Raw genomic sequence first — 24,552 nt, forward strand, 5'->3', positions numbered from 1 at the left:
GATTAATTATACAAAAGAACAGAACATGAACACACAAAACCAGGGGTAAAAAATGTTTTTATATGAATACACGCAAAAATTCACATATACAGTATGTATCACAGCTGCAGTTACTGTTTACTTTGCACCAAGTCAGAACAGGTGGGTGAGCCTCTCCTCTTTCTACCTGAATACCTCTGAATATGTGACGATAGTAACTGAAGCAGACTTTACTGAAGTGTTTACACAAGTCTCAGTAAACGAGCTATGACGTCCTATTCTCATAAATTTTAAAACATGCCACTTCAGATTTTCCCCATCACATATATGCATACCTTTAGGTAAAGTCACATTTCCTAAGAATTTTTACATTAAATGATCTGAATTTACTTCAACCCAGATGGCATGAATGGCTTATTTAAAGAACAGCTTGACTATTAATGTCACATCTGTGTACTCTTCTTTTGTCAGTATTTACACAAACAAAGGTCAAAGCCTGTCAACTCCCTTTTTTGTTCACAAAAGCTACCTGCTCCCATCACAAATAACACAAGCACCGACTTCAAACCTACCCGTGAAAGCCCCAAAAAGCCAATGTGTTTTCCAATTTATTTATTTATTTACTTCCACCAAAGCAACGTCATTCACACACACCCCAACCATGAAGTGGAACATTAATGGGGTGATTTCCTCTCAGAGATGTTGCACAACAACAAAAAATTTCATACAAAAGGTCACAAGACTGCACAAGAGAGAAACCATGATAAGCCTGTTGATTTACATTCAAAACATATACCTTAAGGACACGGCAATAAAAGGCCAGTATATTTAACAATGCTGTTATCAGCAGCAGCGACACACCTGCTGTAACCATGTCACTTCTGAGCTCTGTGGACAACTAGCAGCATGTGTGAAATGTGCAGTGGTGCCACTTGGAGTTCCCCCATTTAAGTATGTTTACAGTAATAGTAGTGTAGTACAATAATAGTACCGGTACAGTAATTAAAATATAAAGACATTTTCCATCTAACGTTTAAAATTGCTTTATTGCCATACAAGTATTATATATAGAGACATAAAAAATATACATAGAATTATACAAGTGTATACAAACTATATTACTATACTAATACATGCCTGTTTCTGCTATAAGCAGTGACATTAAAATGATGTGATGCTTTTAGGTGATTTTAGCCTGTTTTTAGGTAGCACGAGGACATTTTAATATACCATGTATAATTCGGCTTTTAATTCACCATAAATATATCGTACATAATTTTTCACTCTCTATATGTTTTTTTTTAATGCAGAAATGTAATTTAAAATTTGCTCTTAATCTAAATTTGCTCTTAATTACATGACCATTTAAAGGGAGGCCCACCATGTGTTTGGCAGCCACTTGGCTAAACTGCTGACTTATACTTAGCTGAAACTTCATTAGTTGCCTTCAGTGTGGCTTTATTGATTATTTGTGGCATAGAGGCTGGAAGCAGGATTAGAAGATTGGTACACTGTGGTCATCGAGACTCAGGCCAGGCAACAGTTTTCGAATATTCTGCTGTCTAATCATGGCAAGCCACTGGGAGTTGAGGCCGAAATTTCCTCTTTTGCTTTAAGCTGAGTGGATATTTTCTGTTTTTCTTACTAAAACTCCAGAGATGGTGGCGTGTGGGGAAATCCAAGTAGATCAACAGTGTCTGAAATTTCTTGGCCAGCCCGTCAGACACCAACAACCACGTCACGTTTAAAGTCACTTTAACTTTCTTCCTTACTCTGATACTCGCTTTGACCTTTCACAGGCAGTCTTGACCTTGTCTGCATGCGTAAATGCATGGTATTAACAGACCCAAGATGCCACATACATTAAACATTTATATTGTGGCACTTTCAATAATCTAAATTTCTTAATCTTAAAGTTTAGACTCAGTTCTCAAAAGTAAATACTTTTTCCTTAAATAAAGAAATAATACTGCAACTCTCTAAGCGTCGGTGGTCAGGTGATACGACTATCGTACTTCCCATTTCGTACGAAAGGAGAAGGTATGCCCAAACAAGTTCATGGTGCTTGTACTAAGCACAAATGCAAATAGTGCACTTTTAAGGAAGAAGCGCAATGCACATATCTTTGTCTTCCACGTCACCAAGTTTTTCATCACCGTCTAGTGTAAACAGGTCACGTGCCTGGTGTGTGTAACGTGATTAGAGTGGTGTTGGCCTTGTTTGTTTTTGCATTAATTCAGTCACGGAAACTTGCGTGACACCGGTTAATGCAAGGTTTTGATGTAAAAGAAACATTTTCTGCAGCTTGTTATTTTAAATATTCTGTGTTTGTGTTTATATAATACGTCCAATGATATCTGTCCTGTACATGGTGAAAAGAATACTGTTTCTAAATATCTAATCTTATCGGCCAGGTAGGACATAAAGTGTGGCTGTGAACTGTTGTCGTACAGTCTGTACTGTTTTCTTTATGGTTGGTTTGTGAGCTTTTTGCAGTCAACAAACTGGTCTGATGAAATGTTGCTTCGTGTGACACGGTGGAACTGGTTCAGATGTTGTTTTTCTTTCTATTTCATTTGGTTATGAGCTCATTCTGAGACTTCTGACTTTTTTAAAAACATATGTACGTGTCCATTTCTATTCTCTGTGTTATTCTTAAATGTACTTAAATGTGACTATCGGGGAAAAAAAAATAGGGCAGGGTATATATCTTTAGTAAAGTGCAAACATACTAAGTTTTAACCATTTTAATCTTTAACACTACTGATTGTAGACGCTCGTAAACAAAGTAGGAGGAGGAAGAAGTTGACTCGTGACCAACGGGGGATTTCTTTCTGAGCATGTGTGTGACGTATAGCATGCTTAAAAGGCAGTCTGGGCTATCAATAGGTCAAACCTGTTCCTGAACATCAAGTCTCAACACTGAAGAAGCAAAACGATCCCGTGAAGCGCTTCTCGTTTTCGGACTATTATCGTTGAGAAAATGGCCAGCAAAGGTGAATATATAAACCGATCTGATTGAGGAAGTTTTAGTTAAGCCCGATAGTTTACTAACAGATTGCGAGCAATCGACTGATATGATCTTACCGATGTCTTCTTCCCTCAGACAGACCCTCAGGAGCTGCTGCCGCTGTTGAACTCTGCGCACGCGAGCTTCGTAAAGCCGGTGATGAACTCTACTGGAAATACAAACTGCTGGAAATACTTATCAAGCACTACAAGACTGTCGCAAATGTCAAGTGAGACATGATGTGAGAGCTCATCAAGAGGAAGCGTGTACTGTAAATCTGACTGGCCGTGAGCCTAACATTAAAGACGGGTCTCATATATAGACTCATAACTGGTGGCAATATGGTAGCCGTAAGTGGGATGTACATATGTTTGTGGACACATCTTGCTGGAGTCGCTGGATTTGGACTGGCAGTGGACTCAAAAAGGAAGACGGGAGCTCTCCAGAGGAAAACTTGTGGGATGCTGTTGATCCGCTGATACAGATCGGTGACGAACTGGATCGAACAGGAGCTTCAGAATGGATGATATCTGCTAAAGATGATGATTGTCACATGTATATACACCGTATACTATCTGTGGACATTCATGCATGTTGGCTCTGTTATAGGTTAAGGTGTGACATTTAGACTAACTGACTTGGACCTAAAGGAAATGACACTTGTGAATCTATAAATTCTGTGAATCTACTTAAAATGCATTTAAAAAATGTCAGCATAAGTGGAAGTGTGTCATGAACAGTTCATTAAAAGATATACATTCAGTAAATGTATTACTTGGTCATGTGTAGTATCTGTTTGTATGGTGGCTATGACAGAAAGCAGTTTGTGAATGTAGTTAAGAATACAAACAATGCACATTTTTTATGATCAGAAAATGGTTAAAACTGAATTAGAAGGCTTACTGATGGTGGGTCTGTTATTAAATAGTATAAGCGTTGTGTTTTTAGTTACTTGAGACAGCTGGTGTCAGGTTCTGTAAGAGCAGCTGACGCCAAGCAAACTTATGACTAGATTAAAAAGGGTTTCTAACTCCACATCCACAGCTATTGTGCCCACAGCAGACATTCTGAATTGTGGTAGCAGGCATGAAAACAACGAGTGTAACACCAACTATCTAATTTCAGTGTTAGGCAGCAATCATGTGTCTCTCTGGGAACTAGTTCTGATCTAAGATTTAGGGGAAAAAACAAAACAAATTGGACATGATTATCTGCTTGCCAAGTGCTGCAAACCTAACTAATCTGGAAACATTAGGCGTTTAAAATCTTTTGGATTCCAAACATGTAGTCGTGGCTCATAAGGCTTTACAGGTGTTGGAGTACATCAGCAGGCAGCTGTCTTCCAGCCCAGGTTTAGGTCAAAGAGTAATGGATCTTGGCTGTACTTAACTGCAGACATTTTTAAAGAATTCATCCTGCTGGCATTCTTTCCGCCTTCAAATCTGTCTTATAACAATTTATTTACATGTCTAAGAACTAGCTGTATTTATATTTTTAACTTTACACAGCTCTGCTTTGCTGCTACCTCATTTTAAACTGAATTCCCACCAACAATGGATTCTGTTCATCTGGACGTAGTGTTTCCAGTGGACCAAGCGTACATCTTTCACCTTCTTACATCGCTGCCATTCCCCAACTCTCTGTGGATGGTACTCATAGCCATTGATCGATGGTCAGTGATCAATGGTGACGACAACTTGCATACTAACGATCATGAAACTGACCTCACAGGTCATTGTTGACTAGTGGTGATAGTTTCGGTCATCATGCAAATGTGCTGTTTGTAAGGCTGGGGAAACCTGCAGTCAGCTGACACTGAGGAAGTCACCTGGATGACTGAGGAAAACGCGACATCTACCTGAATGCAGAGAATTAACTTTTTGGGGTTTCCTTACCTGGATAATTGAGCATCTAGTAACACAATTAGGAAGGCCGGTGTTCTCCAACTTTGAGAATACGTTTGCTGTGAAATACATCGATCTGACAAAGTTCACATACACATTGTCAATATGGTACAAAATGGTGAAATTTCTGTTTAAAGCAGTGGTTCACAAACTTCTGGCCTCAAAGAAAGTTGACTACCCACTTATTAAAAAATTATATTTATTGTTAAAAATACAAACATAAAATGCATCCAAGTTTCATTGTATTTAAAGGTTAAATAGCTTCAGGGAACTCTTTGTGTGTGTGTTACTCTCCCCCCAATAAAACGATTCACCTTAGTTTCATTTCATGTTTTCACCTGCACATCCCAGAAATAATTTGCTTCCTGATAAGAGTTAGGCAAGAAGCCACTCCCATGTTTGTAATGGAAACTGTGTAGCTGAAGCGAAGAGTTCACAAAGAATGGTAAGGTAACATGAGATCCCTGTAAGAAGTTTAGTCTGATGGGAAATGCTGTCGCATACTATTTCTTGGTTGAGATCACTAAAAAACCCCAAACTGTTCCACAAAGGTAACAAATTGGCTCATGTTAGTTAATGAATTTCAGAGACTGATGTGTAGGCTTTTAAGTTAAAGAAAGAAACTGATCAACTTTCTGTCATAAATATAATTTCTACAACCTATTATCAATTATTTGTTACCTACTGATTATTAGAAGCACACTTCTACCACTGAAAACAAGTACCAACATTTTTTTCCCCTTTGATCACTGAACAAATCTTGCAAAGGTTTATATTCACTGAAGAGATTCATCTACCAACTAGTGCTAGAAGAATGCGAATCAGACGATCTACCTAAGGGATCAAAATCTTGATAAGAGCAAGCCCGTTTTTAACCATAAATTCTGAAAGAAAAACTGCAGCAAAACATTATAAATTCAGGCACTTAAAGGATCCTTAGTTTATTTTTTTGTGGTAATACAAAAAGCATACAGAATTATAGAGGATAGGAGAGATCCCTTTCACTGAATTCAATTAGACCGTACACATAAAATGATTAATAATTACATACAAGCCGTTTTCTCTGTAGCTACATCCACAAACATCCCAGCCCTCCACCGAGAACAAGCATGGTCTTGTTGCTGTAAACGTGTCTCAACAGTTCTTCATACCCACTGGTACTGTGCAGGTAGAAGAAAGGCAAAAATAAAACAGGCGATGTAACTTCATACACAGACCACATTGATCAGACGGTGTTTTTATAATCATAATTTTACAATGAAACAAGTTTTTCCCAGACCAAAGCGTGTTTGGAGTTCATTTCCTCTCCATTAGACGTTAAGATGTTTCAGTCATAAACAGGGATTTACCAAGACCCCATGTAACCTCCGCCATCATTTCCATGTATCAAACCATACAACATGCCCACAGGGGCTGATTAAACAGAACAAAAAGAGCATGTAATCATGAAATGACAATTAAGCTGAGATACATGGAAAGTCTTGACTTTCCATAACTACACAACACATTTTCTCACTTACCTCTAAAAGTAACAACTGGAATAAATCACATGATCATGTCAGGACGATTTCTTCAGAGGAAATGCAAACAGGTTATGCTTGTCGATTAGTCATGTGTGGAAACTCCTACACAAGACTTGCCTCTAACTTTCTGTTTTGTTTTTGGGTTGTTTTTTTTTATACTAACTACGATGACAAAAGGAAATTCAACTAATATTTTTGTCAATTTTCAGGGAAATGAAAATATTGTTAAACCTAAATAGCACTTCTATGTCTACATACCACTAGTTTTAAGTGAGAAAATATGTTTTTGTAGTAACTAAAATAGCTAACCTGCTTAGCTAACAAATCCTTAATATGTATAAGTAAACACTAATGATCACAGTAAGTGTCACAGAGGGTTTTTTTAAATATCCAAATTCGACCACTACTCTTTTCCCCCTGCATCTTTACATCTCGATTCATATTTAGAAATATAAGTAGCAGGCGCATTTTTTTTTTAAATCACCAAGGGAATTATTTATTTTGTTGTTTTTTTAATTTTTTATATTTATAGAGCTGGATTGAGATTTTTTGTTGTCGTTTTTTTCTCCTTTACCATAGTTTCTAAAGTTTATAATCATCAAATCCCTTTGTCACAAGTGGGTTACACAACCCGAGAAGACACCTATAAATACTAACCTACCTGCAGGGCTAGCAGCTGTGCAAAAAGTTAATTAATGGCAGGCTACTCCAAGCATCGATCAGCAACAGAAACAGAAACGGAAGACTAGCTGCGCTCTCTACACACAGAATGGACCCTTGAAAAACCAGTAAACTAATGAGAGCTTTGTTAGATTGCACATTTTAAATCTCTATAAGGGCCGAATGATCTCAGACTTACTGGTGAAGGAACTGAACTTGTGTTTAGCCCCTCTTTCCCCCTCAAGAGGCATTGAGGGGAAAGGAGGAAAGAAAAATTAAAGCAAGGACAAAATGAATCTGACACAGTCAGGTAGTCTGTAATAATGGGAACCCAGAGATGCGTTCTTAACTCAAGTGGAAACGAACAGGTGGAAGCGGGAGACCTGCGAGAGCAGAAAGAGCGTTGCTCATCCTTTGTCCTCGCGTTAGCATGTGGCAGGGTATGGAGATCTTGAAGTGATGAAGAGATGACGTTTCCTCTGTGCTGAAGGGAAACTCGGCCCCAGTCAATATCTTCATATTCACCATGACTACTGTTGCCAGCTACTGTGCTCTCCGATGTCATCTAACGAATAGAAACCCACCTGTATGTAGTGTTGATGTTTGTATAAGTATATCCTTTGCAGTGGCAGATGATGTACCTCACTTGTGTGAAAGCAGCCAGTCGTTTCCATTTTAGAGAGTCATCTAGCCCGTCCCACTGTTAGCTTGGTGAAGCCCACCACCGATCAAGACTGTGTGTTAATATGGACTACCACCAAAATATCATCCAGAAGAGATGTCTAAACAAGCTCCCCAACCAAAACAGATTGTCTCATTAGAGTGAAGTCTGTCTCATTAAGTCCTTCAGCCAATTAAATAATACAGACCACCTTTCAGTCCAACCAATCAGGTGCTTTCATTTAGTAAAGGCGGCCACCACGGCCCACATTAGTTCATTGACATTGGGCTTAGCGCTCTCTTTCTCTGGCTCCAGCTCTAGCAGAGTGTGAACCCTCTTCATGGCGAGGTCGTACTGTTCGTCTTGGAGCGGGGCAAAGGCATTCTCAAGAACATCGGACGAGTGAGCCAGCAGAATCAGGGCCAGAACCCGCTTGTCCATGCGGTGGGGATCGTTGACCCACTTCTCCAAAACAGAGTCCTGGACCTTCTTGACAAGGCGCTGCAGGTAGTAACAGTAAATATTATAGAGTTTTATAGTTAGAATTAATGTGAATTAGATTCAATTAGATCATTACACTATTCAGGCTCTAACTCGGAATCTGTACCACACCATACCTTTATTATAAAGCACTTTAACATAAAACCAAAGTTCACACAGTTCTGCACGTATACAAATATCATAAACAACAAAATAAATAATTAAATAACTAAAATAAAAACTTTTTTTTTTTTTTTTAAAGTCACATTTGTAGCTTCATGTTTAGCAAGACTTTAACCCCTTCAGCAGTCAGACAGGAAGTTTGCTTTAGCCTCTCGAGGCCGGAAACTAAACAGTTGGTTTTTTGCATAGAAGGTTATGTTACAGCTAACTAATAAGCATATATCGCTGCCAGACTTCTTGTCCTCCTATAGCTGCTTGTTTTAATGCTAGACCAAAATCAAGGTTGTTAACTATACAACCATGAAGTGAAAATGATTTGCCATCCAGTTAAAATATGAGAGAATATATAAGAGGGGCATATTACCCCTTTTGCACTAATACTTGTGCAGTTTGTCAACTCTACTTTAACTGAATCCAGTGAAGAAAAAAAAAGTGCAAATATAGGTCAAACCTCTATCAAATGAAGTTGAGGGTGTGACTAACATGCCCCTAAATAGCTGACAGTTCCCGCACGCAAACTAAAAAACACAAACCTCCCCCACTAATGATATGCAATGATGCTTGAATCAAAATTTTGATCATGATTGCAGAACAAAGTGAACATTTGCATACCTGTTTAATGGTACTGTTGGTAAGCGGATGCGTGGTCATATCAAAAAGCAAGAAGTTCTGCTTCTCTGTGGTGAGGACACCTTTCTCCACCAGGTTTTTGGCCAGACGTTCTCTGACATTTCGCAGCTGATAGTGCAGCTTGAGCGGATTCCAGGTCTCGCCTACGTGACAACATTGAGATGGGCTTTCAGACGCAACAAAATAAATGACGTGCATGCCGAGGTCATTTTTCCCCTTTAAGGTTCTTAGCTGAGAACAGGAGCCAAAAATGCTTCCTGTGTTGCTTTTATAAAGGATGCACCCATTGTTATATTTTGTTACATTTTGCAGACTGTGACAGTGCACAAAATGTAAATGTATTTTAATTAAAAATAAATGTTTAAAGTGTAATAAATCTTCATCATTACACAGTCTTTTGATATTTATCCATCTTGGAAAAGTTTTGGGACTACAGATAAACGCTAACTACTGCCATTGGTGAATGTCATCTCACACAACGAACACCAAGACTGACATCTACTGACAGATTGGTGCATCCCTAATTATCTACTGCATTTCCAACAATTGCCACTTGGGGCACTACAAGGTATTTTTAAAACAATTTTAAAAATCAATTAATCCTGCTACTGACAAATGTGACATTACATTGCACATAAGCAACCAGTACTCCTCCGCCCCAACATTTTAGACACCTATGTGACCGAAAAGGTGAAACAATAAGCAGATCACCACTAGGTTTGGCTAACAAATACAGCAGTCCTTAGCTCACCACTCAGTAGCTCTATCCAGCTCTGGACATTCTCTGGAGGCTGAGTTTCTTTAATGTGTTTCAAGGCCTCATCCAGCAGCACGTCTCCTGTTGGAGCATCTGACTTGCAGATCACCTTGCCAGAGAAAGGTAAACATTTTAATAATGATGGCTGCTGTCTGTGGAATTGTGATGTAGACACATCCTGTGTGAGGAGGAATTACATAGATAACTAGGTATAAATCTCCCGACAAAAAAAATGCTTCCTTCTTCGTCAGAAGAAAAGCAAACAGTGTCAAGTGTCCACTACGTCAAAGCATTTAACCGGACAAACTGGTCCTTTTCCCCCCTACACACACGCACAAACATCGCAATATAATAGTTCTCACCTTTCTTGCCAGCAGGCTTTTCCTTCGCACACCGGACGCCTCCAGCTGTAACCTCCCTCTGAGAGCCAGCTCTACAAGCATACAACCTCGAAGGCCGGAAGAAATACAGTCGTTCCAGAAAGACGTGTAGCCCTGGGTGGAGAAAAAAACACACTCGCTAACTTAGCTGACGTGTTGGAAGGAGCTGAAGCAAAGCGAGATGAAAAGGAAAGCGGTGACTCGCTGGCGAGTTGTCAAGTGAACGCTTGGAGAAACCCGAGCTAAGAAGCTCAACAAACCTGATAATTGTTTTCACTCTCCACCACCCCCCATTTTTTTCTGCAACCTTACGAGCCAACAACAAAACGCAGCGCAAAACATTTCGATGCGCTTAAATACAAGCTACATGACATCTGCTAGCAAGCTTAGCAACGACACACTGTGAATCAATACACTTCCAGATGTGCTACATGAACACAGCATTCCGGGAAACTTTTAACTAGCGCTTTAATAAACCAGAGTTGGCTTTGTTGACAACCACGACTGGTGACGCACAGTAAACTCTAACATTAGTTAATGTCAAGTGTAGCGACTAAGTTACTAGCCAGCCTGCTAAGCTGGACTGCAAAACAGCGCTCACCTCTCGGTCCTTGAGGCCCAAGAGCAACACTTCCTCCATTAGCGTCAGTCTGGTCTCCTTTGAGTCCCCTTTGTCGTCGTCTTCCTCCTCCCCGCGGCGCACTTCGTCCTCCTCACCGCCGGACTCCTTCTCCTTTTCGGCGGCGGCGCTGCGAATGGCCTCGGTCCGCCGCTGGACGAGGCCCGATGTTCTCTGCGTGAGAGTACTCATAGCTGATGCCGAAAAACGATAAAATCCGAAGAAAGGCGCCGACTTCGACCAGCAAGAGAGCCACGCAGCATGTAACCTGAAGGTTAGAGGTGAAAATCGGAAAGCGGTGGACCGATCGAGCGAAGCCGACGGCTAACGTTCAGCTGGGCTCGAGATTCCTGCAGACTCTGCCCACTTCCGGATCCAACATGGTGGCAGGTGACGTAAAAACGTGGCCTGGAGTGATCCGCGGACGCCTCCGGCCTCGTGCATACAACAGAGCACAGCGGGAAATATGTGCTACATAACCTCTGAGCTGCCCCATAAACTGATTACATTTAACGACAAAGGCTATGAATTATTCAGAGGAAATCTTGTTTTGTAGAGCCCTAATTTAAACAAAAACAATGGATGCTGAGTAAAGCGTTTTAGGAAGAAACTCAAAATACTTTAAAGATGCAAACAATTAGATAAAAATTTTAAAATGCCTGTCTTAATCATTACATTATTTAATCTCTGTAATGACGAGTAAAGGAAACCAAATAACACATGATAAAGGCGGGCTCAGTCTAGGAAAAAGTGTAAAAAATAGCCAGAGCTGGTCATCTATAAACTTTTACTGTATGAAGAATTAGCCTACTTCTATATTAGTGTTGTTGGTGGGGTTTAAAAATAAATAAATAAATAATGATATAAAAATTGGCATTTACGATCTATTCTCTTGTTATATACACTTAATTATTGCACCTTCAATAGATCACTTAAAAAGAATTCTGACCTGGGAACAATTATATATGCTTAAATTAAAGTTCTATTGTATATACTTAATTAATTCATCTATTTCTTTACTTATTACCACAGCTGAGGTGCTTTGATGAGTTAAATTATTTAAATATTTGATCAAGCAGTGCTGGTAACTGCAGCTTTTAATTGTAGCAAGACCCAAGCTAATTTTTAAACTGTAATATGCAACATGTATTGCAATTTGCACTACACATTAGTATTATATTTAGGGGGAAAAAATGCAAACTATACATTGGAGAGTTTACTTACGGTAGCTCGAACGCTATGATTTAATATAGATTCTCAACACAAGGTGGCAGGCTATGCGTAGGAAACATGACCAGACTGATTATGTCCTCCCCCTGCTGACCTCAGCTTCTCTGTGTATGATGATGAACACTGATTGTTTTTCTTTCACATGAAAACGCACTGATACTAAATTTAGACTATGTGCATGATAAAAAATACTATAAACTAGGTTGTTATTATTATTCTGTTTACAAGTTATTTCCTATTTTCTTACCTATGTTGGCATCTTTAAGCATGAGGGTGATGACTGTTGCCTTTAGCAGCTGTATGTTGGTTATTATTGTTGTTACTCATCACTGGGAGAGATGCATCTTGGATTATAACCTTGCTCCACTCCCATTTACTGCACATAACTGCCCTCGGTGATGTAAGAGCGGCTGGACTATCATCTTTTTTATGGCATGTGTTGTGCCATATAGTGGAAAAGCCACATATGGAACTAATAATATAAATGAGCCCACATGCCCAAAACGTAAATAGAATGCACTTTATTCATGCTAGTTACACGTGTGACTTCCCAGCTATGAGGTCAAGAAGACATTATACAAATGACAACAAACAGACATATCTACTAGTCTAACTCCATTAAATAAAAGAACACCTTTTATATACTTGTAGCCGCTAAACTGGTGGACCTAAATCTTCACCACCACGTCTGTATACATACAAGCAGAAAGGGGAGTGAGTGGGTCAGCGCTCAGAGCACAGAAACTTAGCTGGCGTCAAACACATCATTTATTTTCCATTAAAAAAAAAAAACAAAAAAAAAAAACACACAGCCAGAGTCACAAATACAAGCTAAAAATCCCCGTATACAATAAAAATAGTGTTTGCAACCCGCTAAAAACCCGGCCGGAATGATTTAAACACTAAAAACACAAAGCTGAATGAATGTTTTTCCCTATGCTAAAAACTCCCCCCAAGGTCCTAATTCTCACAGTCCAGCAACACGCGGGCAAATTCTCCTGAGCTGAAAGAGACAGGAGAGGAACTCCTCTTCCGGGATGGGGAATCTCGCCAGCAGAAGACCAGGGAGGAGGCTCCTATCTCCACCTGACGGTGCGCGATCGTGCAGTCCAGCCACTCTCCACACCCGCGCACGGCCTCCCTCGTAGCTCCGCCCTGAAACAACAGACACGGGCCAGCAACGTTGTCGGCGCAGCCGCTGTCACCCTTCCCCGGCAAAGCTACTCCTAGCGCCCAACAGTGGGAAAGCGATACTCACAGATGCAGGCAGAGGCGTACCCCTGCCCTACTGTGGATTTCACGCGTCGCCTCCCACGGTCGCTATTCTGCCCTACTGTGGATCGCCGGGTTATGCTGGCCGATCGCTGAATGTCTCGTGGCGCCCCACAGTCAGGCCGGAGGTCCTTCTGTTCATATGCTGGCTTGCACGCGTTTTGTTTCCAGCTCTTCACTTTTCGTGTGTCTCTCTTTCAGTCTTTGCGCTCACCATCTCCCTTAAGTCAGTTTGGCGGCTGATAGGCCACCTCGGGGAACGCCCCCACCTCACAGGTGCCTACAATTGTCCGCTTAATCCACAGTGGAATAAAAAAAACATATTGTTCAATCAACACTAAACACACACTATAAATATGGGGATAAAATCATGCAATAGGAATATCAATAAACAAACATGCAATATCACTATTACAATAAAATCATGCAAATAAAATCGACACTATGTACCAACACAGTCCAATCCAAAACAAAATATAAAAACACAATTTTCCACTGTGTGACATACTCTTGTATATTTTTCTACCTGCAGAATCAAGTAATTGTAGAAAAAAAATGAGTTGGAGGACTTTTTATATGGAAACACAAAAAGCATTAAAAAAGTCAAAAAAATCTATAGTGAAGTTTTATGCTGTAAGGTTAATGCCACTAAATTCACCTTCAGTAGCAATAACCTGAACTTACTCCTTTCTGTAGGATTTTATCAGTCTGTCACATCACTGTGGAGGAATTTTGGCTCACTTTTCTTTACAGCCTTGCTTCAGTTCATTGATGTTTGTGATCATTTGTTTATGCACAGTTCTTTAAGCTCCCACCACAACAGTTCAGTCAGGCTGAGGTCTGAGCATTGACTGAACCATCTTGATATGTTTTTTTCCAACCTTTTTGGTTGTACATTCGATCCTTGGGATCATTGTCCTGTTGCATGACCCAGTTTCAGCCAAGCTTTAGAAGCCCTCATATTTGACTCTAGAATGCATTGGTATACAGTGGAGTTCATGGTTGACTCAGTGACTGCAAGAGCTCAGGTCCTCTAGATGCAAAACAACCCCAAATCATCACCACCAAACCACAGTGCTTGATGAGTTGTTCATGCTGATAGGCTGTGTTTTGTTTCGACCAAACCTGATGCTGTACGTTATGAGCAAACATCTCCATTTTGGTCCAATCTGTCGAAAGGATGTTGTTCAGAAGAAGCCTTTACACCTAAGCTGTGCTGTCAGGTTCTTTTTAGAGAGGCTTTTTCCTGGCAACCCTTGCATATAATCCATGCTTGTCTTTTTCTTTTTACATTGTCACAACCGGTAGCATTTAACATGCTAACTGAGGCCCGCAGAAACTGAGATGTAGCTCTTGGGTTTGTTTTGTTTGTTTGTTTTTTACAGCATTTCTTAGCATTATATGGTCTGATCTTGGGGGGAATTTTGCAGGGAAATCAACTACTGTAATAATTGATGCACTGTGTTAACACATACCTGAATGCCACAGCATACATTAATTCATGAATGGTACTTACATGATACTTATCTAATGATGATCAATTAATCATCAGTGATCAATTAATCAGGTTCACTGGACTGGATTCCCAACCTCTTTATTCCTATGGAAGGACTAAGTGTATACTTAGTTTTTCACTGGACTTGTTACAGTCCAATGAAAACCTGCTTTATATGTTGGGAAAAGGTTTTAATTACTTTCTTAAAAATCCCCTTTTTCAGTTAAAAAGCTTTATAAACTGTTTATACAAGTGCATATTAAGTTAAAAAAATGCCTTCATTTACTTTGTTGTTCAAAAAGGGTAATTTTGTATTTTAAAAAGTAGCTTTAGAAGATGGACAAAACATGACTGAAAACATGATTCAAGCTCCTGAAAACAGGAAAGGTGTGAATATTTTTATAACATTGATTGGGCCTGATTGGGTTAAGATGAGGTCATTTAAAAAACATTCTTGAAAAGGCTCCCTTAGCTCTTATTTCATTAAGCGCCGTGATTATTATCAGAAAGAGTTCCCGAAAGGTAATGAGGAAAGCAAGCAATTCACTCTCTGGGCTGCATGTCTCATTAGGTTAGACGATTTATTCAGCCCAAGTTGCGTCAAATTCTGGATTGCTCATCTACAATCAGTGACACCCAGGGTTATCAAGAAGTGGTTTGTAAATATAGTACTTGTGAATCACATTCAGCAACAACAACAGGAGACAAAGAATACAATGGAATACAGTGGATGACTGGATATGTAAAGCGCTTTGGGGTCCTTACGGACTAGTAAAGCGCTATATAAATACAGGCCATTTACCATTTACAATTATCAGCTGTGGATTACTGTGAGGAAATTAGTCCACTGAGGAAACAACACTGATTCAGGGAAGTTGAACCAAACATATAGAACAAACACGTATTAATTAAAATAAGTAATAGAAGCAATATAAAAAAATCCCTCAAAAAAAAAAAAAGAAGAAGCCTGTGGTAGAGATAACACGTGGCGTACATTTTTAAAGAGTAGTTTGCAAATGGAAACACTCAAATATAAAAATGATTAATACACTACTGAGTAATGGAAATAATAAAAGAACTGCTTGGCTTGTGGATAGGAAGAGCTGGGCATCTAACATAAGCTACTTTTACATCTAAGAAAAGCAAAAATGAATCAATTCTGACCATTACGAAAGTGACATGAAAAAGCTGCTTCACTAAAAAAGAAGTGTTTGAGAGTAAAATGAAAGTCAGGTTCAGGTGTATACGCACTCACACCTGTTCAGCTATTCATCAAGGCAAATAAGGCAAATATTGAAACAGCCGATCACATTGCAGGAGCATTTAGGAATTTAGACATTTTAAGTTACTCTGAATGTGGCATGGTTGTTAGTACCAGATTGGCTGGTCTGAGTATTTCAGAAGCTGTTGATCTTCTGGGATTTCCCCACAAAACCAAGTCTAGATTTTACAAACAAGAACTTCTCTGGTCAAAAATGTCTTGTTGATGGCAGAGATTAGAGGAGAATGGCCAGATTGCTTCAAGCTGATAGGAAAGCAACAACAACTCAAATAACCGTTAGTTATAAGCAGTGTTGGTCAAGTTACTTGAAAAAAGTAATCAGTAACTAATTACTGATTACTTCCCCCAAAAAGTAATCCCGTTACTTTACTGATTACTTATTTTCAAAAGTAGTTAATTACTTAGTTACTTAGTTACTTTTTAAAAACACGATTTACAACCTGAATAGGTGATAAAGAGATAGATCTTTCAGCCCAATTCTACTTTTTCTGCATAATCCATCATACTGTAAAGTGTAGAAGTAAACTTAAATCTAATTTGATATACAAAGAGGTGTTTACAAGGGTTATAAAGCTAGTTATGTAGCTATTTGGTAGTTACGTGTTTTGATATTTACATGTTTACATGTTTGAATGTTTAGACATGCATGTTCAAACCAGTAATAAGTGTGTGTTATATCTACCTGGTTGTTTTCCCTGTTTTGATCTGAGTTTAAGATTTCCTGGCTTCTGAGAGGTCAGTGAAGTATTCAAATTCAAATTTTTATTTCAAATTTTATTTGTCACACACACACAACCATACACAGTATGACATGGGGGTGAAATGCTTGTAGCTGTACAATGCCCAACCATTAAATGACAGAAGAAAAGTTTTACAATATTTACAATTTACAGTTTACTACAAAAATTTACAAATTAACTTAGGAATTTACAGTAAAGAATGTGCAAATAGCAGAAGAGATTATAAAGATAAGGATTATAAATTATAGGAATTATAGGATTATAGGAAATGTGTGGTAGTGCGTGTGGTGACGTGTGTGAGAGTCCAGTCTTATAGTGACGTGTTTGGGAGAGTCCAGTCCTACACCTGGTTCAGGCCCCGAATAGCCTGGGGGAAGAAGCTCCTCCTCATTCTCTCTGTTTTGGCCTTAAGGGAGCGGAAGCGCTTCCCAGACCTCAACAGTGAGAAGAGTCCATTGTTGGGATGGGAGAGGTCCATCATAATCTTCCTGGCTTTGGACTTGCACCACTTGGTGTAGATGGACAGCAGGTCAGGGAGCTCTGATTGAATGATGCGTTCTGCCGAGCGCACCACCCTTTGCAGGTCTCGTCTGTCCTGCTTGGTGCTGTTCCCAAACCAGGTGCAGATGTTTGCCGTCAGGACGCTCTCGATGGTGCAGGAGTAGAAGTTCTTGAGCACCTTCAGTGGCAGATGGAAGTCTCTAAGTCTTCTGAGGAAGAAGAGACGCTGACGGGCTTTCTTAACCAGGGTGTTGATGTGACAGGACCATGACAGGTCCTGAGTGATGTGGACACCCAGGTATCGGAAACTGTCCACTCTCTCCACTGGCGTGCCACTAATGATGAGGGGTTTGTAATTCCTCGCCTGCTTTGTAGTGAAGTCCACGATCAGCTCCTTAGTCTTGCTGATGTTTAGGAGGAGGTTATTCTCCTGGCACCAGGTCTCCAGGTTCCTAATCTCCTCCAGGTAGGCCGTCTCGATGTTGTCGGAGATCAGGCCCACAACAGCAGTGTCGTCAGCAAACTTGACAATGGAGGTGGTGTCGGATGTGGCTACACAGTCATAAGTGTACAGTGAGTACAGCAGGGGGCTTAAAACACAGCCCTGAGGCACTCCAGTGCTGAGTGAGATGGAGGGGGAGACTTGTTTTCCCACCCTCACTGATTGGGGTCTGTCTGTGAGGAAGTTGAGGATCCACTGACACAGTGATGAGCTGAGTCCTAGATCCGTCAACTTGGTGAAAAGCTTAGAGGGAATTATTGTGTTGAATGCTGAACTGTAGTCCACGAACAGCATCCTAACATAATTCCCTCTGCCAGTGTCCAGGTGACTCAGGGATGTGTGGAGCAGGTGAGATATGGCATCGTCTGTGGAACGATTAGTCCGGTAAGCAAACTGAAGTGAGTCGATGGTGGCAGGAAGTGAAGAAGTGATGTGATCTCTCATCAGTCTTTCAAAACACTTCATCACAATTGAAGTCAGTGCTACTGGACGGTAGTCATTGTGGCAAGCGGGCTGTTGTTTCTTTGGAACAGGGACAATAATGGACTGTTTGAAGCACGTGGGAACCACAGCTTGGGCCAGGGAGAGGTTGAAGATCTCCGTGAACACCGGTGCTAGTTGATCAGCGCAGGCTCTAAGGACCCGGCCAGGGATTGCATCTGGTCCTGCTGCCTTCCTGGTGTTCACCCTCCTGAAGGTGTTCCTCACGGCATGCTCTGTGATGACGAATGCATTTTCTTCACTGGTGCACTCCGAGCGCGCGCAGCCGTTTGTTGTTTTAATTGCTGCGGCGTCGAAGCGAGCATAAAACGTGTTCAGCTCATCAGCCAGTGAAGCATCTGCATTCATCATTGAAGAAGCTGGTCGTTTATAGTCCGTTATAGTCCGCAGTCCTTTCCACAGGCTCCTAGAGTCGCACTGTCGTAGTTGTGACTCTAGTTTTTCCCTGTAGCTCCGCTTTGCCTTTCGGACCGCGCTGCGCACGTTGTAGGACGCAGCCTTGTATAGGTCCATATTACCGGAGACAAGCCCTTCATTGTAGGCAGCGGTGCGTGATCTCAGAGCGTCGCGGATGTTTTTATCCACCCACGGCTTCTGGTTGGGAAACGTTCGGATGATAGTTCTTTCTGCTGTGTCGTCCGCTAGTTTCCCGATAAATCCCACAACCGCTTCCGTAAACATGTTGATGTCATCAGAGCTGCGCCGAAACATGTCCCAGTCTGCGTCATCCAGTGCGTCCTGCAGCGCGGCCACCGATTGGTCCGTCCAGCGAGCGACCTCCCTCCTGATTGGTGGTTGCTGCTTTAGCCTTTGTTTGTAAGCAGGCATGAGGAAGATGGCGGAATGGTCCGATTTTCCAAATGCCGGCAGGGGCTGAGCCTTGTAACAGTTCTTGAACGGGGTGTAGCAGTGGTCTAATGTCCTCGTGCCCCGGGTGGGGCAGTTGATGTGCTGGTGAAGGTTGTGAAATGTCCGTTTGAGATTCACTCTGTTAAAATCTCCCATAACAATGAGTGCGGCATCTTGGTGAAGTGTTTGTTGATGTGTGAGAGCCTCATGTAGCTCACATAAGGCAGTGTCCGAGTCCGTGTGAGGCGGAATGTAAACAGTGCAGGCAATGACCGCAGTGAATTCCCGAGGGAGATAGAAAGGGCGACACTTAACGATCAAAAGCTCCAGATTGGGCGAGCAAGAGCGTGTGAGTGGGGAGATGTTTGTGCTGTCGCACCATCTGTTGTTCACCATCAAACACACTCCACCACCTCTTTTCTTCCCCGACTCCATTGTCCTGTCCATGCGGTAAACCGAAAAGAACCCCGTCGGCTGCACGGCGTGGTCTGGTATCGCTGGGTTCAGCCAAGTCTCGGTGAAGCAGAGGAGGTTGCAGTCCCGAATGTCTCTCTGGAACTTGATTCTGGCTCTGAGGTCATCAAGCTTGTTCTCGATGGATTGAACATTGGCTAGCAGGATACTGGGCATGGGTGCGCGGTGTGCGCGAGCCCGTAGCCTGTTCCTGATGCCGGCTCTTTTACCTCGAGGCCGTCGCTTAGGGTCGCGTCCTTTGTTCTCTCTCAGGATCTCCTTTGGCCAGGTTGGGTCCGGAGTTAAACATGGTGAAATGTTCGCGTATTGCAGACCAATAGAAACCAAAGTGTCTCTACTGTAGCGGATTTGTGTGTTTTGCATGATGCCAATGCAAGATTATCGCAGATATAGCAAAAAGTGACGAAAAACTGCAAAAAGTGGAGAAGTTAGGGCAGAGCATCCAGCACGGCAGCCGACCTCACCGGCGCCATTTTACATTTATTCATGAGGGCGGCACACAGGAAGTGTGGGTTGTTGTTGCGGTGGGCTGAGAGTAAAGTGGCTGCTAAAAAGTTATCCGTCTCCATCTTGCTGTTCCTAATTATTCAGAGAGATTCCAAACCATCTAGTGAACCCTCACGTTACATCTGGTGGCAGCGGTGGGATTTATTTTCTTGATGGATCTGTGTATTTGGTGAGTTTTACTCCCAAGCTGCGGATAAGATCTTTTTTTTTCCCGCTGGGATTTATCCCTCTCTGTGAACAGCTGATGAACTGAAAATAATAACAGTAATAATTTTTGGAGATAGTAAGGATTGTTGCAGCTTTTCTCTCTGTTTTTGTGATTTTTGTGATTTTTTTTTTGAGCTGGATATTTGTTGGGAACATGTCAGCTGACGAGAGTGAATCTGTGCATGAGCTGCGCTCTTCTCCTGTGCCACATTCGAGGTCAGTGGATGCAATACGGACTATTGCTGCTCCCGCCCACCATACCGTTTCCAGTGCCCTGACAATAGATCTTCCACCTGTTTTTAAAGGAGATGGGACTGAATCTTTTACTAGTTGGTCTCGTCGCTTTGAAGTGTCAGTGCAAGCTATGACTCTGTTGCCCCCCTGGCTGTGACAGGTGCCTGGGAGGGGTGCGATCCTAGATCCTATAGCTGTGTATTGAAATAAAGAGGCACAGATCATGAACTTGTTTACGTTTCAACTGCAGGATTTATTCTGCAGATTTGCCTCCCAGAGGGGGGTTTACGCTCCTCCTGGCCGCTATGCGCCACCTAGTGGTATTTTTCAAGTGATGCCATGGAAGGTGTAAAGTGTAATTAGAAAAAATACTGATTTAACACTGAACGATATAACAAAGACCAAATTATAACTGGGGTGTTCCCTTTTTTCCTTGTATGAAGACATAAACTGAACTAACATCCCCATAAGTCTTTTTATCTCTTAACTTTTTAACTATTAGTGTAATCCAGATTTACCAGCCACACATTTCAACTTAAACACAGATGTTAACCTTTTACACTCTCCCCTTTTTTTTATATATATATGTCTCCTAACTTTTGTCATGTTAAGGGATGTATGTTTCTAGTTACTGTGGTTGAAGGTAACAGGTGTCCAGGTATGGATGTGGGTATGTGAAGTATGGGAGTGGAAGAGTACTAGGAATACCCTGGAGAGGGTATGTGGGCAGGAGAGAGTTCACCCCTGCATTCCATTGCTGGTATGATGGTTGTCCCAGGGTGTTATAGGTGAACATCTCTCTCGGCCTGGCAGTCCGCTGTGATCTCCTCGAAATCTCTATTTCTTCTGGTTGTTTATTCCCATCAACTGTTGGGTTAACTGGTGGCTTGGTACACAGGTCTGGCTCAGTGTGATGTTCGTATTCCAGGGTGGCATCCTCCAAAGCTCTGTAGTGCCTCTGTGGTACATTATCGCCCTGTTCTGGGAGGTTAGTTTCCTCCACGACAGCAGGGTGGAATTCATGAGCTGCGGCTCTTAGTCTTTGCTCAACCTGAGGATGGTGCACTGTCGGTGGTTGTTCTTTCTCTCTAAATCGCAGCCTGTAACATGGAATCTTTTGGTAAGAGTATTCTTCATCAGAACTGTCTGTGTTTTGGTCATGTGTGTCAACAACTGCCGTTTTCTGTTTTGTTACCTTGTACGGTCTCTCTTCAGGTTGTGAAAGAGGAGTTTCCTCCAGGGGCAGTTCATTTACTGGAAGCAGTAGGTTCCTGTGGAGTACTCGCACTGTTTTGGGACCCTTTTCAGGCTGTACTCGGTAAACCGGTCCATTGTCGACTCTTTCCACCACACGGTGCACTACCTGCTCCCAGTAAGCCCGCAGCTTGCCGGGTCCACCTCGTTCTGACAGGTTTCTCACGAGCACTCGGTCACCTGGACAGAGAACAACACCTCTCACTGCACGGTCATATTGTCTCTTGCCCTTAGCAGAGGATTTCTCACTGTTTTTTGCTGCCATTTCATATGCAAAACGCATCTTCTTTTCCCATTTCTGTGCATATGACTGTCGATCCGATGTTTCAGGATTTCTTTTGGGCGGAAACAACAAGTCCACAGGCAAACGTGGAGATCGGCCATATAGAAGAAAAAATGGGGAGAACCCAGTGGCCTCATGCCTTGTACAATTATAGGCATGTATAACATGAGCCAGATGGTCTTTCCACTGAATCTTTTTCTCCTCCTCCAGAGTACGCAACATTTGAAGGAGGGTCCGGTTAAGTCTCTCTACTGGATTGCTTTGCGGGTGATATGGCGTTGTTCGTGAATGACCAATACCAGCCAGCCGTTCTAACCTGCTGAACAAGGTATTCTCAAACTCCCTCCCCTGATCGTGGTGGAGTTTCCCTGGGTATCCAAAGCGAGGGATAAAGTCATGGAATATTTTGTCAGCTGCGGTTTTCCCAGATTTATTCCTTGTTGGATACGCCTGGGCAAAGCGTGTAAAGTGGTCCACAAGAACAAGAATGTACTCATAGCCCTGACTTTGCTCTAGGTGTAGGTAGTCAATACAAAGCAACTCGAGAGGACTGCTGGTGGTGATATGTTCCATCGGAGCTCTTTGGGGAAGATTAGGACGTTTCTGTTTAATACAGACACACCTTTTGTTTACATAGTCCTCTATGTCATCCTGCATGTTGGGCCAGTAAAACCGTTCACGGGCAAGGTGTGTTACTTTATCGGCGCCAACATGACCCATGTCATTGTGAAGTGTTTTCAGCACCAGGGGCTTTAGCTTTTCAGGAAGCACAAGTTGTCGATGCTGACGATTCAGTCGATACAGTATTGCTTCCTCCACCACTAGCTTCTTCCATTCATAAAGCAGCCTTTTCGTTTGTTTGCTCATTTTTCTCTTATCTCTTTCATTAGGAGTCCAGTTTCTGAGCTTTAGCGAAAGCACCTCCTTTATGGCTGTATCATCCTGCTGTGCTGCCTGAATATCTGCAGATGTAATATTGGAAATACTCTCAGGTGGCACAGTGTCTGCATTTCCCCTATTCACCTGTAAAGCTGCTGCCCCGGGCACCTCATCTCCCTGCCTTACTTTGCTTCCTTGCCATGCTGTGGACACAACCTCTGATGACATAGTCTCTGTGTGATCTGCCATTCTGTCTTGGAGTTTTACTGGGTACCTTGACAGGGTGTCTGCATCTATATTCAGCTTCCCCGGTCTGTATTTGATGTCAAAGTGGAAGTCAGCTAGCTCACCAACCCACCTATGTCCAACGGCGTTTAGTCTGGCAGTGCTCAGAACGTATGTTAAGGGGTTGTTATCAGTGTAGACTGTGAATGTCGGGGCATAATACAAGTAGTCTCGAAACTTGTCACAGATGGCCCACTTGAGTGCTAAGAACTCGAGCTTACCAGAGTGAAGGTGATAGTTTCTCTCAGCCGATGTCAGTGTTCTTGAGCCATATCCTATGACACGTAACTTGTTTTCCTGACTCTGGTACAGCACTGCACCTAATCCGTCACCTGATGCGTCTGTGTGTAGAATGAATGGGAGGTTGAAGTTTGGGTATGCTAGGGTGGGTGGAGTCGTCAGCACATCCACAAGTTTAGCCAAAACAGCCTGGTGCTCTGCTGCCCATCTGATGGGTGTTTTTGATGGCAGCTGTCCTTTTTCTTCCTTCTTAGCTCTGCTTTTGTTTCCATTTGTCTCATGTTGATTGTTGTTTTTACCTTTGTCAGGATTGCTAGGTTTCTGGAGAAGTTCAAACAGTGGCTTGGCCAACCGGGAAAAGTCTTGAATGAAGGAGCGATAGTACCCCAGGAATCCCAGCAAGGACTTAACATCTCCAACAGTGTGAGGCACTTTATCTTTCAGAGCCATGACGGCCTCCAAGTCCTTTGGATCAATCTTAACTCCATCTCCTGATACTAAACGTCCAAGATAACGAACCTCTCTTTTGAACAACTCACACTTCGCGGGTCTCAGTTTGATTCCGTGTTCTCTCATGCGGCCCAGAACTTGTCTGAGATGGTTGACATGTGCCTCAAAGGATGTAGAATAACACAACACATCATCAAGATATGGAGCACAGCACTCATCTCTAATTCCGTCCAGCACTCCCTCCATACACCTTTGGAATGCTGCAGGTGCATTTGTCAAACCAAATGGGATTCGAATCCATTCATAAAGCCCCCACGGTGTGCTGAAAGCTGTAAGGTGTCTGGATTCCTCACTTACAAACCCTTGGTGATATGCGCTTCCTTGATCTAATATCGAGAACCATGTGTTACCACCCAGGTTGTCAAGTAAGTCCTGTATGCGCGGCAAGGGATGACGATCTGCGACTGTTTTTTTGTTCAGTCCCCTAAAGTCCACACATAGCCGCAAACTCTGGTCCTTCTTACGGGCACAGACAACTGGAGAAGAGTAAGAGGACACAGATTTGCGGATCCAACCTCTGT

The 24,552-nt window shown here is 42.0% G+C and overlaps 1 protein-coding gene and 1 long non-coding RNA gene across 2 annotated transcripts; one reads left to right on the forward strand and one right to left on the reverse strand.

The window, feature by feature from the left end:
- Positions 1-5,125: 5,125 nt before the first annotated feature.
- LOC147326112 (Golgi phosphoprotein 3-like) lies at positions 5,126-11,178 on the reverse strand. The gene is made up of 5 exons (XM_086301065.1): positions 10,769-11,178; positions 10,150-10,281; positions 9,782-9,896; positions 9,013-9,173; positions 5,126-8,238 (listed from the first exon to the last, which is right to left on the reverse strand). The coding sequence occupies exons 1-5, from the start codon at positions 10,976-10,978 to the stop codon at positions 7,975-7,977; spliced, it is 882 nt and encodes a 293-aa protein (XP_086157191.1). The 5' UTR covers positions 10,979-11,178; the 3' UTR covers positions 5,126-7,974.
- On the forward strand, positions 7,940-9,418 carry LOC147326113 (uncharacterized). Its single transcript, XR_015130416.1, has 2 exons — positions 7,940-8,244; positions 9,106-9,418. It is a non-coding gene; the product is annotated as an uncharacterized LOC147326113 (long non-coding RNA).
- Positions 11,179-24,552: the final 13,374 nt, after the last annotated feature.

Source organism: Aulonocara sp. 'chitande type north' Nkhata Bay, linkage group LG7, assembly GCF_057382095.1.
Source record: "Aulonocara sp. 'chitande type north' Nkhata Bay isolate Kocher_YH1m ecotype deep benthic linkage group LG7, A_spYH_male_GT1.1, whole genome shotgun sequence".
In the NCBI taxonomy this organism is placed as follows: Eukaryota; Metazoa; Chordata; class Actinopteri; order Cichliformes; family Cichlidae; genus Aulonocara; species Aulonocara sp. 'chitande type north' Nkhata Bay.

Coding starts and splice junctions, on each gene's coding strand:
- LOC147326112 (XM_086301065.1), bottom strand. CDS start 10,978: ATGAGTACTCTCACGCAGAGAACATCGGGCCTCGTCCAGCGGCGGACC. Junction 9,897..10,149: donor AAAGCCTGCTGGCAAGAAAG/GTGAGAACTATT, acceptor TTCTCTGGCAAG/GTGATCTGCAAGTCAGATGC. Junction 8,239..9,012: donor CCAACAGTACCATTAAACAG/GTATGCAAATGT, acceptor TACTACCTGCAG/CGCCTTGTCAAGAAGGTCCA.